Source organism: Haliaeetus albicilla, chromosome 28 (genome assembly GCF_947461875.1).
Source record: "Haliaeetus albicilla chromosome 28, bHalAlb1.1, whole genome shotgun sequence".
In the NCBI taxonomy this organism is placed as follows: domain Eukaryota; kingdom Metazoa; phylum Chordata; class Aves; order Accipitriformes; family Accipitridae; genus Haliaeetus; species Haliaeetus albicilla.
The window spans coordinates 16,998,335-17,013,045 of NC_091510.1; the positions used below are offsets into that span (position 1 = coordinate 16,998,335).

A 14,711-nucleotide genomic window follows, 5' to 3' on the forward strand; every position below is an offset into this window, starting at 1 on the left:
GTGGAGCAAGTCTGGACTGCTAAACCAATTAAGTCTCTCTTGAAAAGGAATCCAAAACAACAGCAAGAGCTCAGATACTACAAAGCATCCTTTTCAGAGGTATTTCATTACACTTGGCTTTCTTCCTGGACTGAGGTCCAGAAATATCAGCGCTGCCTTATTTTTTTTCCAAGAAATAAGTTGCTTGAACAATGTGCACCTTGTGCACTGCATTGAAACAGATGATCATTCATCTGCTTGAATTTTTTTTCCATTCTTGCCTGAGATATATGAAAGCATTTTCTCAATTTTTAGCAGAAGCCTGAAAACAAACTTGTGAATTACAAACAAAAATCTCACAAAAGGCAAAAAGACCTTTTCTCAGTAGTTCTTTATTCACTCCAGGGATCCCATCTTGCTTTACAATGTGTACCATGGAGTGTACAAAAACCCAAAGACAACCACAGCCCCACTGCGAAATGACAAAAGAAAAGTCTAGCCTCTGCTGAAGCTCAGCTTGGGTATTTTCCCCATCCCTGTGGGGAAGGCCAGACAGAGACACTCAAAGGAAACCCCAGCTCCCATAAAGACATCACAGATCTTTTCTCTTAGAAAAAGTCTGCACCTAAATACTTTAAAATTGCTCCTTTGATATGCCCTTTGGCTACTTCCCTATCCCAGAGGGAATTTCTCATGCCTTTTAATTCTTATCACCAAATTCAGCACCTCTGACTCTGATCTGGTCTGAGGGCAACAACCTAGTGAGAACTGACTTCAACCAATACTCAAATAGGGCAATTTAAGTAATGTCTATGTCTTTGTGACTCAGAATCATGACAATTTAGTACATAGCTCCCTCTTTATCAGCAGTGGACCATCTGGAAGATGCTGTTACGTTTTGCTTTTTAGTTGACATAAAATGAAAGTCCCTACCACTTGTGGCCTCTGGAAAACACAGTTATTTGGGAACCTTTGTCACACCTTGCCAGGTAGATTAAAATCTTTGAAAGGTACTTGAAATTTCAACCTCAGTTGTAATCTCTGCTTCACAAGGGATACCCAAAGGAGACCATGGCATTTTCACAGAGGCTACCGCAGTGGCCACAAATTCAGCTGTAGTCTGGATGCACCTGCTGCAGCTTTCAAGGCCAGTTTAGACACACTTTAGAGACTGAGCGCAGCTGTGTCTGCTGGCTTTCCAAAGCAAAGGACATCTTTTTCTTCTGTATGTGCTTACTCACAGAAGAGCCCGTGACTATGGGTGCAGACTGACGTCTGGCCACAGAGTGGATTTAGCAGCTCTGAGCCACGAGGGCAGCCGGCCACACTTTCCTCCACATCTCTGAGCTGTCCTGACACAGCCACTGCTTTCGTTGCCCCCAGCCAATTTTTCAGCCAGATCTGCTCATCAGTCTGGCTCGCTGGTGTGCCTGCAGAGTGGGAAAGAACAGACGTTCTTGCAGCAATCCTTTTGCACTTTAGCTATTGTTTCCTTTCATCTCCATAGCACTTTACAGCCTTCAAATATTACATTCATGCTAGATCATAAATGCTGAATGCTTCCTATGCTACTTAAACAGCAATTTAAGAGAGCAGCTTGAAGTACTATGCCTCATAAAAATGGAGCTAGTCATGGAGGAGAAGGAAAAACATTGCAAGCTGTAATCGTTCTGAGAAAATACTGCTGGAAGATATATAATCCAACGTGACACTTGAAGTTCTTGCCATGGAGCATTTGATCATAAAAGAAAAAATATCATTTTTAAGGTCTATTTTCACATCTGGGCACTACACATCCTGTTAGAACAAACGGTGCACTAACTTAAATAAAAAATATTTTATTTTCACAGCCAAAGTATTTCCATTCCAAGATTGACTGTAAAAATAGAGCTACTGAAAGTGAGTGTAACTGTGAGAACATCTTATCATAACAGAAATTTTGTATCACAGCAGGGGACGGTATGAGGTTATTATATCTCCTTAAGCCAGAACAAAACAAAAGGAAAAGATTGACCCTTCTGTCCCACCTTGGGTTTCAAATATCTGTTAAACAAAGGTTCAGTGATGTAAATCAAAAGCAAACCACACACTTTAACATGTCCCTCCACTAGGGATAGCACTAGATTGTCCTAAAAAGCGCAGCAGCACAGCAGCTGTGCGTGAGGATCAGTGAGCGAAGCAGGCCCGCCTGCTGGGTGCCATGCTGAAACCGCTCTAAGGGCCACCACAAAACCCAACGATGTGGCCAAATGCTTTTCAAACCAAGGGATGGCAGAAGAGGACTTTTCACCAGCACTAGACTGTATATGTTCTCCTACCATAAAGAACAGGAGCTAGCAGGCAAATGAAATCCCTGTATTTTAGAGTATTGCAGCAGTAGCAAAAGGGCTGAGAAGCAGAACTGTTGTTTTCTACGCAGGGAAAGGAAAACACACCATTGCCTACTGTGAATCCGAGCCCCAAGAGCTAAAGGACACGTCCGTGGTGTGTACATGGGACATGCGATACTCCAAGATGCAGCCGCGTCCTCCTACCTGAAAGACCCGGGAGAAGACTGCATGGTTTTTGCCAGGGGTGGGAGCCCACAAGAACCCTTTGGAGCAGCACTGCCTACACCCCCCTGTAACAGGCATTACCTTCCCGTTGGGCGGAGGTGGAGTGCTTTTACCAGGACCATGCTGCACCTGTGCTGCACCATCGCCTCATGCCGTGCCACTGCCTCATGCTGCACCATTGCCTCATGCTGCACCTTCGCTTACGCTGCGCCATCGCCTTATGCTGTGCCATCGCCCCATGGTAAGCTGTCGCCTCCTGCTGCGCTGTCACCTCCTGCTGCGCCGTCACCTCATGCTGCGCCATCGCCTCATACTAAGCCGTAACCTCACGCTGCGCCATCGCCTCATACTGCGCCATTGCCTCACGCTGCGCCATCGTCTCATGCTCAGCTGTTGCCTCATGCTGTGCCGCCGCCTCATGCTGCGCCATCACCTCATGCTAAGCCATCGCCTCATGCTAAGCCGTCACCTCACACTGCGCCATCGCCTCACGCTGCACCATCGCCTCACGCTAAGCTGTTGCCTCATGCAGCGCCGCCGCCTCATGCTGCACCATAGCCTCACGCTGCGCCATCGCCTCATGATAAGCCATCACCTCATGCCGCGCCGTCGCCCCGTGCTGCGCCATCGCCCCAGCCATGCAGCGCGAAGGGCACGGCTCCCGCCACCCAGTCACCGGCAGCCCCCAGGCTCCAACGCTTCACTCATGTGGGGCGAGCCGGGCTCCCGGTCGGGCCGGGTGAGACAGGCGCTTCCAGCGCCGCCGGCGCGGGCCGGCAGACACCCGACGTAGCCCCGCCAGCCGCGTGACCCTCCATGTTGTGAGAACGGGATCTCCCCGCTGCCCGACCCCGCCGCTCCCCGGCCCCGCCGCCCGTTTCCCGCCAGAGGCCGCGGTCGGGCGGCCGGCCGGGGCGCTCACCCGCGCAGCGCAGGCCCTGCGAGAGGACGAAGCGGCAGCAGAGGTCGCACCACGTTCCCGCCGCCGGCGGCCCGAAGCGGTGCGGCGGCTCCGGCGGCGGCGGCGCCTCGAAGATGGTGCGGACGTGGCGGGGCCGCGGCGGGGCCGGGCGGCGGCGGCCGCCGCCGGGCGCGTCCGGCTGCGGGGACACGGCCCCCGCCGCCCGGCCCCGCGGCGGCTTCCCCCGCCTGTCGCCCGGGGCCGCCGCCATGCGGAGCGGGGCGCGCCGGGTCGCTGCCCGCCTCTCCCCGCGGAGCGGCCGGGGCGGGCGGCGGTCGACGCCTCATGCACATGACAGCCGCGGCCGCGGGGAGCGGGGAGGCGGCGGCCCGGGGGGGCCGCACCGCGCCCGCGTCCTCCCCCGACCTGGCGGCCGCCGCTCGGCGCGGAGGGGAGGGCAGGGGCCGGGGAGGGCGGCGTGGCCGCCGCCGGCTCCCCTCCGCGCCGCTCTGCCGCCGCGCCGCTCCCCGAGCGGGCTCACCGGGAACCGTCTCAGGGAGCGACAACCGCCGGCGGCGGCTCTGAAGCGCTCCGGCTGCGCCGGCCCCCATCCCTCGTCGGCCCGCCGCCGCAGAAGGCAGTTGACGTGACCGGCACTGTTACCTGCCGCTTTCAAGGCATTCGCTAACAAGGTACATTACAAACGGAACATGCGAAGCGTTTCCAGGAGGTACGTTTTACTACCGTAGATAAAACCATCACGACCCAGCAGTACACTGCTTGTGGCGGCTTCGGTTTCTGGTTCCCAAGCTGAAGCGCCCACGGGAGGCGCTTTAGGGAGCCCCGTCCGCGGCAGGGGAGAGCCCCCGGCGCCGGGACCGCAGCGAGCGGCGGCCGCGGGAGGGGGGGCGGGCGCAGGTCGAGCCCCGGCCCCGCCGATCGCTCCTCCGAGCCCGGCCCCCCCTTGTGCAGCAAGCTGGCAGCAAGTCACAGCACCGTAGGAGAGGTGAAGCGCGGATCTGTCCAACCTACGGCTTCAGAAAACGCTGTCAGTGAGCTTACCGGTACCTGTGACTGTCACGTCTCCTAGACATTAGAAACGTCACCTATTTTAACGCAGCCTTGTACAAATTTTAAGTGGTACGAAGTGGGACGTAGCGCGGCTGCAACGCGTTTTCAGGACATGGAGGTACAGGATGTGTTAACAATTCATCTGCACATTCGCGGGGAGGGTTCCAAGGAATGAAAGTGCAAAAAAAAAAGTGACATCTTTTCACCTGATTTCTTTAAAGATTGTAAACTGCTCATGTCCGCTTAAATCTGAAACTGTTGTAGGGCTTCCATGGCCTTCACCAGGGGAGCAGCCGTGCGATCATGCCAGCATCATCTTCCTTCACCGTGAGTTAGCTAACGTGCCTGCCAAGCAAAGCTAACAGCTTGCGTAGCGAGGTGCCAAGCTCGGCTCTCCCCAGCACGGCACAGGGCTCCGTGGCCAGATGCGCTTGCTCACAACCGTCTCCGGGACTGCTAACAAACCCCGCATCGGACAGTGTAAACGTACTCGAGGATGCTGAAGCAACCCTCACGCTGGCACAGGGGGAGCAGGCAAGAGCTGGTGATGCACTTCAGTAGGTTCTGGTTAAAATGATCTGCCAAAGTTCCTTAAAGCAGCTAGTCTAAGAAAGGTTTCCCATGGCTAGGCAGCAGTGACACAACTGTACCTTGACAGGAAGGCTGTGGAAGCCTAGGTAGTCACAGACTGCGTTCGACACTTGTGTAAGTTTTCAGGAGCAGAATACAACTTGGAACAACTGCAGTAGCCTGTCTTTATAGCACACCAGCAACTCTACCCATTGCTGTCAATCTTCCTTGTCAACAGGAAGCAAAGTTCTCCAACAGATGCGCATCTGCAAGTAAAACTACTGCTGGCTGGGCTTGTACCAGCGTCAAAATAGCAAACTCCGCTGAGGGATACTACCCCTACTACACTTCTTTGTGATCAATGGAACAAATAACAAAAAAAAGCTGTTCCAAGCACAGAAAATTAAAAGATCATGCAGCTTTGCCAGTGGCAGAATCGGCCACGCGAGCTCCCAACAGCTAACCTGTTCCTAAAATCCCTCTTCAACCAGTATTGCTCAGTTCCCAGAACAATCTGTTCTGGCACTTGACTCTCTTCACTATTAGAAAGATTTTTCCAAACTCATAGTCTGGATTTTTTTGTTTTGTGCACTACAATTTATATTCATAATCTCTAATCCTTTCACCACAGACATGGTGCTGAATGCTGATCTGCAACAGCCTTTAGAAGACCAAAGACTTTTGCTCCCTCCCTCTTCCAATCTTTTCTTTCAGCCAGCCAACTCCCAGTCCCTCTCAGGTGAGTTTTCCAGACCCTTGCCATTCTTTTTTTCTCCCCTAACTCATCTTCAGGTCGCCAGTATCTTTTTTAATTTTTACAAGCCAGTTTAAAAGCACTCACCATCAGGCTGGTCACAGCTAAACCAGTATTCCTCCACAGACAACAGTGGGCATCCATCCCGCTGATTTCCAGGTCCTTAGCTAGAAGCCATCAGCGGCTTAGCTAACCAAATGTGGCTAGCCAAACAAGTTACCGTGCCTTCCCTGGAATGGGTTTCACGGTAACTGCAGGATATGCAACTACTTAGTAATAGCTCTGTGTTTAATTTTACCCAACCAAGTTTAGGCAACTGGAGTTTATTCCACATCTCCCCTCTTCTAGGCTTCAAGCTTAAAAAAACTGAGAAGTAATCTTTTCCATTCCTCCTTTTTAATCCTTGCCATAGTATTATATCCAAAATATTCCACGATTACCACTTCTACAGTGATTAACTGAATTAGTACTGATTGAGCTCCACCAGTGGACTTTTTCACACCTAGCAGAGACTAGGAATTTTGCCGCTCTTACAGAGAACTAATATTGTTCAGAACGCATGTCAGCAGAGTGGTTAAAAAATAAATAAGAAGGATGAGTGGCTCTACCATACAGCCTATGCTAGTGATTCCATTGTACAGGACACGTTTTCTGGACAGCTGGCTAATGCAAACTAAGCTGCAATTTGCTACTTCAGATTTCAGGCATTGTATTGTATTTATGAGGAAATAAAAATTATAAGGTAATACTGAAATTAACAGAAAGTGAAATTATGGAAAGACACAGAATTAAGTACACACTGTACAAGTGTTTGATGATGTATTTATGCCATTAAGTCATTCACTCATGCATTTTCACAATTCATATGAAGACAGGTTTGTTCAAGTAACAGATAATAAATATACTAAGCTAACCCCCCCAAAACAGGAAAGCAGCTTCAGGAGGAAGAACCATATATTACTTTCTATTACTTCTTTTGGCAAATCGGTAGCATGACTGATAGTATTAGGACACTTAGTTTGAGCCAAAAATTCATGGTACTATATGCTATGCTTTGACTTGAAAAATATATTTGCTTCATAAGAACGTAATCAGTAAATTATGAACTGATTACTTCAAGTTTCTTAGCTACTGCTTAGTTAAAATTGCTTTAGAAAAAGAAATTTTAACAAGATTACTGATGTATTTAGCAACACTAAAACCAGCAATGTTTAAAATTAACATAAAATGTAATAAAACATTTTCAACCATGTAAAAGAATGCCGCACATACTTCAATATACAGACTATATTGTTACTACAATTAACTTTCTTTTTCAGACTGCTTCAGTATAAAGAAGTTGAAAATTATATACTCCAACTAACATTTTTCTTTCAAAATTAAGAACCTTTGAAACAACAAAGGGTTACAGACATAATATTGGAAAAAAATACCATTTATGCACAGTTTGAGAGCCCAATTCTTTTAACACTTACGCATGTGTTTTACTGACACTCAGTGAGACTGTGGGTGTGAATAAACAAGTGTACAAGCAGGCATTAAAACATTCCAGTTACACATGATTCCGGTATTTTAAAACAAACAGTTAAGAATGCCATGGCTAACCAAGGAAGAATATGTAACGAACTGTTGCACTCCCTTTGCATAGCTAGATTTTTGGGGTGACAAAGCTTGCAAAGAAGGGAGCTACTCACATGGGTGTAAAAATATCTGAATTCCCTTTTAATATTTGATTCTCACCAAGAACACTGGAAAGCAGGTCTCAGATATCAAGGCAGAGAATTTCCTCTTCTTTTAACAATGAAAGAATCAATTATAAATTTCGTAAGTTTCTATTCAAATATTTAAAAAAAAAAAAGCAATGGAAATGTTTTGTAGTCTGACCTGGACAGATAAGCGGGGAATAAGCATCACAAAACTATCAGATGCCATCACAGGTTACCACTGTTTAGTTTATACCTAAATGTTTCACCATTATTTATGGAAAATTCTAAATATAGTTGGTCCAGCTCTTCTTACAGATATAATATAGCAATTAAAAGTGCTATTGGACAGCATTGAACATCCATGGCCAGGTTTCCACAAGGCAAGAATAAGTCCTGCAATATTTGCAGGCTCTTCATCTGAAACAAAGAAGTACACCTGTAGTACCCAAAGTGAGGGATGTTTTCCCAGTTTTTGTTTGTTTGTTTGTTTTCCTCTTCTCTTTCTCCTCTCCTACTTATTTTTGAGCAGACCATTTCATTCTGCCTCTCTGCAGCCTGATCACATAGTACTGAAAGTAGTAACTACTGATAGTGGAAAATAAGTCTTACTAAATTTTCCACCTAAGTTTGATCTCAGTCATGAGTCAGCAGTGGGTGTAGTCCCTTTTCAAGACCTAGACCAGTAACTTATTTTTCCAATATTCAGTTACCACTGAGGCATGATGCTATCTAGTCTACAGGCTGCCCACAAATTCTAATACTGATTTAACCTTTTTTAAAAATTATGCCTGCAAACAGGATTCTGAAAAAGCTATTTTATTTTAAGAAGCCACTTCTCTTGTGGTGAGCAACAAGATTTCAGGGAAATTCTGAAAATGCTGTACTCTAAAAAAGGAATTTTTACATTCAGTCTGACAACCTGGAGTGCAAAACTTCCATATACAGAGCAGTCAAATAATTATAGACAAGATGGCACCAAATATGGAGAGAAACTTAAAAAAACATCGTGAATTGGTTTTCTCAAGTAGAAGTGTACTAACAGTTTGGATGTGAAGGAAAGAGAAATGCATTTCCACTCTGTCCTATCTGTGCTTGTAGTCCCTATTCACACTTATTTAAAAAGATCTCATTTAAAACAGTCATCATGTTCTGTGATGATCAGAGACATTCAGCTAGACTCCAAAGTAATAGTGGTGGTTAAAGGAAATCCAAAACACCCTTTTAAGACTATTCATAATGTTTAGAGTTCTGCAAGTCCTCTTGCAATAAAGACTAAATTGCATTCTGAAAAAATAGGGCAATATTCAAAGCAAACAAATATCAATTTCATCAACAACGGTTTTTCCTTTACAACTTTGTCAGAGATCCTCCAAGGGGCTAAATTCCCTGCCGGGAGTAATTCTATCCTAACATTGACCAAAAAAAGATATATATTTCTTTTATATTTACATATAATACATATTTACATTTTTTTTTAATACTACAGTTGTAGAGGGAAAAAACCCCTGGATACATGTTCATTATCTGCCTTTAAATGTCCCAACAGTATTTTTTTTCCCTTTGAAAAAATTTACAAGTCCTCTTCAGGTCTTTTGAAAGCTAGATACAGTCCACGTTCCGCAGGCCACCATCCATAGTCAAAGCACCAAATCTAAAATGAAAAACCAGTATACTCTTAGGTGATTGACTAGATTCTAGAATCAATCCTTAATTCATTACAGTTTATTTATGGGTTTTTCCTTTTCCTTGCCACAGGCCAACACATGCATTTGTACCTAACTTTTGTATGTGAAAAGAAGATAGAAGAGAGGATACAATGCTCCAAGTATGGGACTGGGGGTGGGGAACAAAACAAGACCAATTCGGTTTGAAGCTAAACTTAGCTCTACCAGCAGTCTACCCTGAAGCTTTCAGGAGATCTTTTTTTTAATATATTTTATCATCATCATCCTCGGGAAAAAAGCAAAGTTAGTCTGTATGCGATAACAACACCACCCTCTCAGGATTATAAGAAATACGTTGATCTCTTTCTCTTCATTTTATTTAAGCAATCTGAAAACTGTAAAATCATTCATTCAGGTTGGTATAGTTCCACCGTTGTTAAAAATTATCTCTAAAAGTGAGGAGTTAAAAGACACCACTGGATTGCTGCAACAGTATTGTGTTTAAATTCAGAATTAACCTGTCTGTGCAACAAATATTTTTATTAGCTAAACATAAGTAACAGGAAACAAAAATGCCATGATTCCTGTGTCAGAATTATTTACAGTAATGTTTCAAGGTTTTGAATACTTTTTTTTTTGGTTACACCTCAGATCAACTGTTCAAAATATATTTACAGTTAAAGAGATTATAAAATTGTCCCTTAGTTTAAGTTCTGGATCTACAAAATGTACCAAATTAAGCCCGTTCTTAGTATCAGCCCAAAAAGGGAAAACAATTGCTTGCCTTTCCAAAATGTGATTGTTCTCAGCCAGCTCTTTAACAACCCCTTCCATTTCCTCCTTTAGTTTCTTCATACTGTAGTAACATGAAGCGAAAGAAAGGTTACATTTTTTATGGGGACAGTTATCTGCTATAACCACTCACCATCACACAGCTTTCAGCAACTTGTCATTACATACAAAATAAGGGACAAATAACAGGTTGGTTATTTAGTAAAAGTGACAGATTATATATTAGTGTTGTCCCCTACTCGCTTCCAAATCTGTACCACCACTTTAGCAATAAAGGTTTTTTTGCAATATAAAATTCTTGATCTTAATACAGCAATTACTAAGTCAACCATAAATGTTCTTTTTCAATTCGCCGTATAACAGGTATAGAATATTACATCAATCCAATTAAGAAATTCTTACCCAAGAGTCATTTCCACTAATGTGTTTGAGCTTGGATAGACTGTATTCATTGTATGTTTCATCCCACTGGAAGCTGCAAACATTTTCTGTGGCAGAGCATCCTGTAACTGTAATAGATAAAAAGGAAATGTAAGTTACAAAATAAGTTGTCATACGTACCTTGATGTCCACCTTAAAATCCTCCTTTAAATTATCCATTGCTATGATGCCTTATAAAATCATTACAGTAGTAAGGCGGCTGATATTCCCCCAAGCTGAGATCATCATAGTATGTTTTGTATTGACCTCCAGTTCCCTGATTTGTTCCATCTTCTTAACTGTCTTTACTTTCATAATAAACTCTCAAAAGGAAGAAATATCTATTTGTTATGTTTGTAGATATCCTAAGGCAACAGGATCCTAATCAATAACTGACTTTGGTAGTGCTACTAAAATACAAACAAATAACAAGTAAAATGCTGCTCTCCGCCATTCCTTAATTGCTTTTACACCTATCAGGTGCTTTTCTTTCATTTATATTTCCTTTATAAAGAATAATAATTTTACTGCATTAAAATGCTCTCGCTCTCTCAATTTTGAGGTAATTCTGATAAGTTTGCATCCTGCAGAGTCACCGTCCAAATTTTAACAAAACATGTTGTCCTGGTTTCAGCTGGGATAGAGTTAACTGTCTTCCTAGTAGCTGCTACAGGGCTATGTTTTGAGTTCAGTATGTGAAGAATGTTGATAACACTGATGTTTTCAGTTGTTGCTCAGTAGTGTTTAGACTATAGTCAAGGATTTTTCAGCTTCTCATGCCCAGCCAGGGCACCTGACCCAAACTGGCCAACAGTGTATTCCATACCATGGGACGTCACATCTAGTTTAGGAACTGGGAAGTGGGGGGCAGGGATTCGCCGCTCGGGGACTGGCTGGGTGTCGGTCGGCGGGTGGTGAGCAATTGCCCTGTGCATCATTTGTACATTCCAGTCCTTTTATTACTACTGTTGTAATTTTATTTGTGTTATCATTATCATTATTAGTTTCTTCTTTTCTGTTCTATTAAACCATTCTTATCTCAACCCACGAGTTTTACTTCTTTTTCCCGATTTTCTCCCCCATCCCACTGGATGGGGGGGAGTGAGTGAGCAGCTGCGTGGTGCTTAGTTGCTGGCTGGGGTTAAACCACGACACGTGTTCTTGCATGCCACCAGCAGCATTAGTTTAGCACGTATCCCCTAATCTTGAATGAGTGTTTTTATGCTTCATAAGAGCATTAAGATAATCTTCTAGGTGCTCAGACACCATTATAATAACAGTTACACAGAACACTTCTCAATGAATCCACATCCATTCGCACAGATTTTGGGGGGAGAATGCTAACACTACCAAAAAAAAACCCCACCCAAAAAACAAGCCCCACCAAAAAAAACCCAAACCAAAAAAACCCCACCAAACTCCAAAATCAAGTCAGGATTCAAAAAATCACACCAGTCTCTCTGCCACTCCTACATCAGCAATGAAGCTACTATAGACCAAATACTACATCCATGCAGCCCTATATTTTAATATTATAAACAACACTACTGACATTAAAAAATGTGGAATAGTCTTTTATCTATGCAAACATTTTACATAATTTTGAAGCATTCTACCTCATTTATATAATCCTGGTATTTAGATACCTCCTCTTCAATATCAAAACACTGGTTGGTGAGAGCCAGTAACTGCTTCCTTGTGTGAAGCATTTTCCTAAAAGAAAAACGTTCTCTTTTAAGAGCTTTCTTTATAAAAGTGGTGCAGTGAACGTTACCAAATATTAAAGAAATCAATAGCTTGCCTTGTCCAGTCCTCAGCCTTGTCCAAAAATGTATCATACTTGCTGACACATTCATCTTTGAATAAAGCTATGGCTTTCGTAGCATGCAAATACAGCTTCTGCCTGCAACACAGAAACAACCGGAACAGTGTTACACTGCTTTCAAACCCCTGTTCCTCTAACTTTCTGAAACTTGGAGAAGAGGTATGTGGACTTAAAATCCCTTCAGCCACCTTTATTCATGCTGTTGTAATATATAAGAATTCAACACACTGCGTGAACTGACAGTTTACGTTTCAAAAACATTCCCTAGCAGGGAGAAAAAAAATATTATTTGAAGTATTTAGTTGCAATTATCTGTATATTAATAAATGGTCAAATGTCTTCTCTGAGTCAGTATTTATCCGAGCAGGTATACTTAAGGAAAAGGGATTCTAAATGGAAAGGACAGAAATCCTTATTATTTCTTATTTGCCTTCTGCAGATACTTGGAACTTCCAGCATCTATGAATAATCCTTTGTGCTGAGTAATATACGTGCAAGAAAAAAAAATGAGGATTTTTGTGTCAGCTTAAATTTATGACAAGAGAAAAAAGCAAGCAGATAAGGACAGGGAAGCAAAACAAAACCCAATTCTGGTTAGTGTTGCAGACAGTAATCCCAGTGTAAGTGCCTCACCATGCTATGCATTGCATCAATAAGCAAAACTAAGGGATACTGGGACACTACAGTCTAACACCTGCTTCTGGTATTTTATTAAGTCTTGCATGATAGCTATTGGTTAATCAACTTCTGGCTAGAGTGTAGCTGGATTGTCATCAGGCATGCATACCTATCATTCAACCAGAAGAATCCGAATTGAGTGCTGCTCCCTTGTCTATCTAGTGCTAAGTACTGGAACGGCCAGCCCTCTGTTGCTAATGGCACACAGTTCTTAACAAAAACCACTGCCATTTCTCTCGGGGTGAATCAAGTAAGATAAGATGTACTTAGGATCTCAGAGATACCTGAACAATCCCAAGGAGACACTTGTGGTAGAAAATCTTCCAGTATTCAAAACCATGAAAATAAAGCCTATTTATTTATTTAAAGTTATTCACGTATTAACGCAAGGACACAGTTTTGAGTAGTAGAAAAAGTCCTAAAATTTCTTTAATCTGCCCAAGGGAGTGCAGTTTTAAAATGAGCTATGGATTGCATCCCAACGTTTGCCTGTTTTCCAACTGTATCCTTAAGAACATATGACAAAATTGTCACTCACATAATCTCCCACATTAAATTCAATCCCTTGCTGTTGCAGGGCAATGATGCATCCAAGTCTCTTTCAGCATATCAAGATTTGTCTTACAGGTTTCCTGCTCCTACTGTCCTTTATCTTAAGGCAACCTCCCCTCCACTTGGCAGTTACCCCATTTAGCTTTCACTATAGGAAAATCAAGTGGCATGGTTGTGAGAATACCAGTGCTTTCCGCATGTTAGCTTTCTATCTGTAATCATCAGTGAAGCCACACTAGTGGTAGCAACCGCAAGAATTTTTAGAAAGTTACAGAAGCGATGTCTAAACTCACATAGCACTCAGCAAAGTCTAGGGAACCACCCAACTGACCAGCCACTAGAAGAATAACTTAATTACTTAAACATAAGCATCTAGCATCATTTGAGATGCACAAGGATAACCTGCCCTGCTTCTGACTGTATATCCAGAAAGGTGTAGGCTTCCCATTTGTCTGTTGTCCTACCTCCCAGTTGCAGAGCATGTCTCAGACACCTTAGGGCAACTTAAATAGTACTAGGCATCTGCATATGAGGAACTGAATCAATCCTGAGACAAGTACAGCCGCATGAGCAGAGCAGCTGTTTACAGTTGCTCAAGAGTTAGTCAGTAGAGTCAGTGGATCCTAATGGGAGTCTAGACACCCAGGTCACATACAGACACTTAACACGGCCACCTCTCATAAGTGACAATTTTAAACAGGCATAGAGAACTACATTAATATTTATAGTGTGCTGTATTTCCTGGAAGATTAAATAATTCTAGAATTTCATTCAGCTAGTCCATATTTTATTAATCTGTAGAAAAGTATTTCCACCTTAGTTACAAAGTCACTTCACTCTTACTGAGGGCTTTTTCCTCCCTAAAAAAAAAAAAAACAGGAAAAAAAATGTACCTCCTATCAGACAGTTATGCCCAGATAACAAACAGGTATTTCACACCTACATTTAGAAGGTCTATCAGTGAAGAAACTCCACTGCCAGAAAGCACCTCATTATCATATGCTGGCACCCCTCTGTATTTAAGATATTTAAAGGAAATTTTTTACAAAGTAATCCTGAAGAGGTTACAATTCACAATAAAAATCAACAGAAGAGGTTATTGGCAAGAGCACCTGAAGGACCTGAAAGCAATCAAGGTATTTCCCAAAGGTAACTTCAAAACTTACTTGTCAAACTTGTGAATTTGTTCTTCATTATAAGGAAGCCCTAGGATCAGAGCAGATGACAGACATTACCAGTTTAAT

General features: G+C 43.4%; 2 protein-coding genes across 4 annotated transcripts in view; both read right to left on the reverse strand.

Moving 5' to 3' along the window:
* Positions 1–3,721, reverse strand: part of RASSF3 (Ras association domain family member 3) — a 115,720-nt gene extending 111,999 nt beyond the window's left edge. The window contains exon 1 of the mRNA XM_069773607.1: positions 3,457–3,721. Coding sequence (XP_069629708.1) covers positions 3,457–3,706 — 250 coding nt within the window. The 5' untranslated portion in view covers positions 3,707–3,721. The remainder of the gene's footprint in view (positions 1–3,456) is intronic.
* Positions 3,722–6,638: 2,917 nt separating this feature from the next.
* TBK1 (TANK binding kinase 1) overlaps positions 6,639–14,711 on the reverse strand; it is a 34,911-nt gene continuing 26,838 nt past the window's right edge. For all 3 annotated transcript variants that reach the window (XM_069773601.1, XM_069773603.1, XM_069773602.1), the window contains exons 16-21: positions 14,634–14,673; positions 12,214–12,315; positions 12,029–12,125; positions 10,395–10,501; positions 9,985–10,056; positions 6,639–9,187 (exon numbers count right to left, since the gene is read on the reverse strand). In XM_069773601.1, the coding sequence (XP_069629702.1) occupies positions 9,136–9,187; positions 9,985–10,056; positions 10,395–10,501; positions 12,029–12,125; positions 12,214–12,315; positions 14,634–14,673 (470 nt within the window). In that variant the 3' untranslated portion in view covers positions 6,639–9,135. The remainder of the gene's footprint in view (positions 9,188–9,984; positions 10,057–10,394; positions 10,502–12,028; positions 12,126–12,213; positions 12,316–14,633; positions 14,674–14,711) is intronic.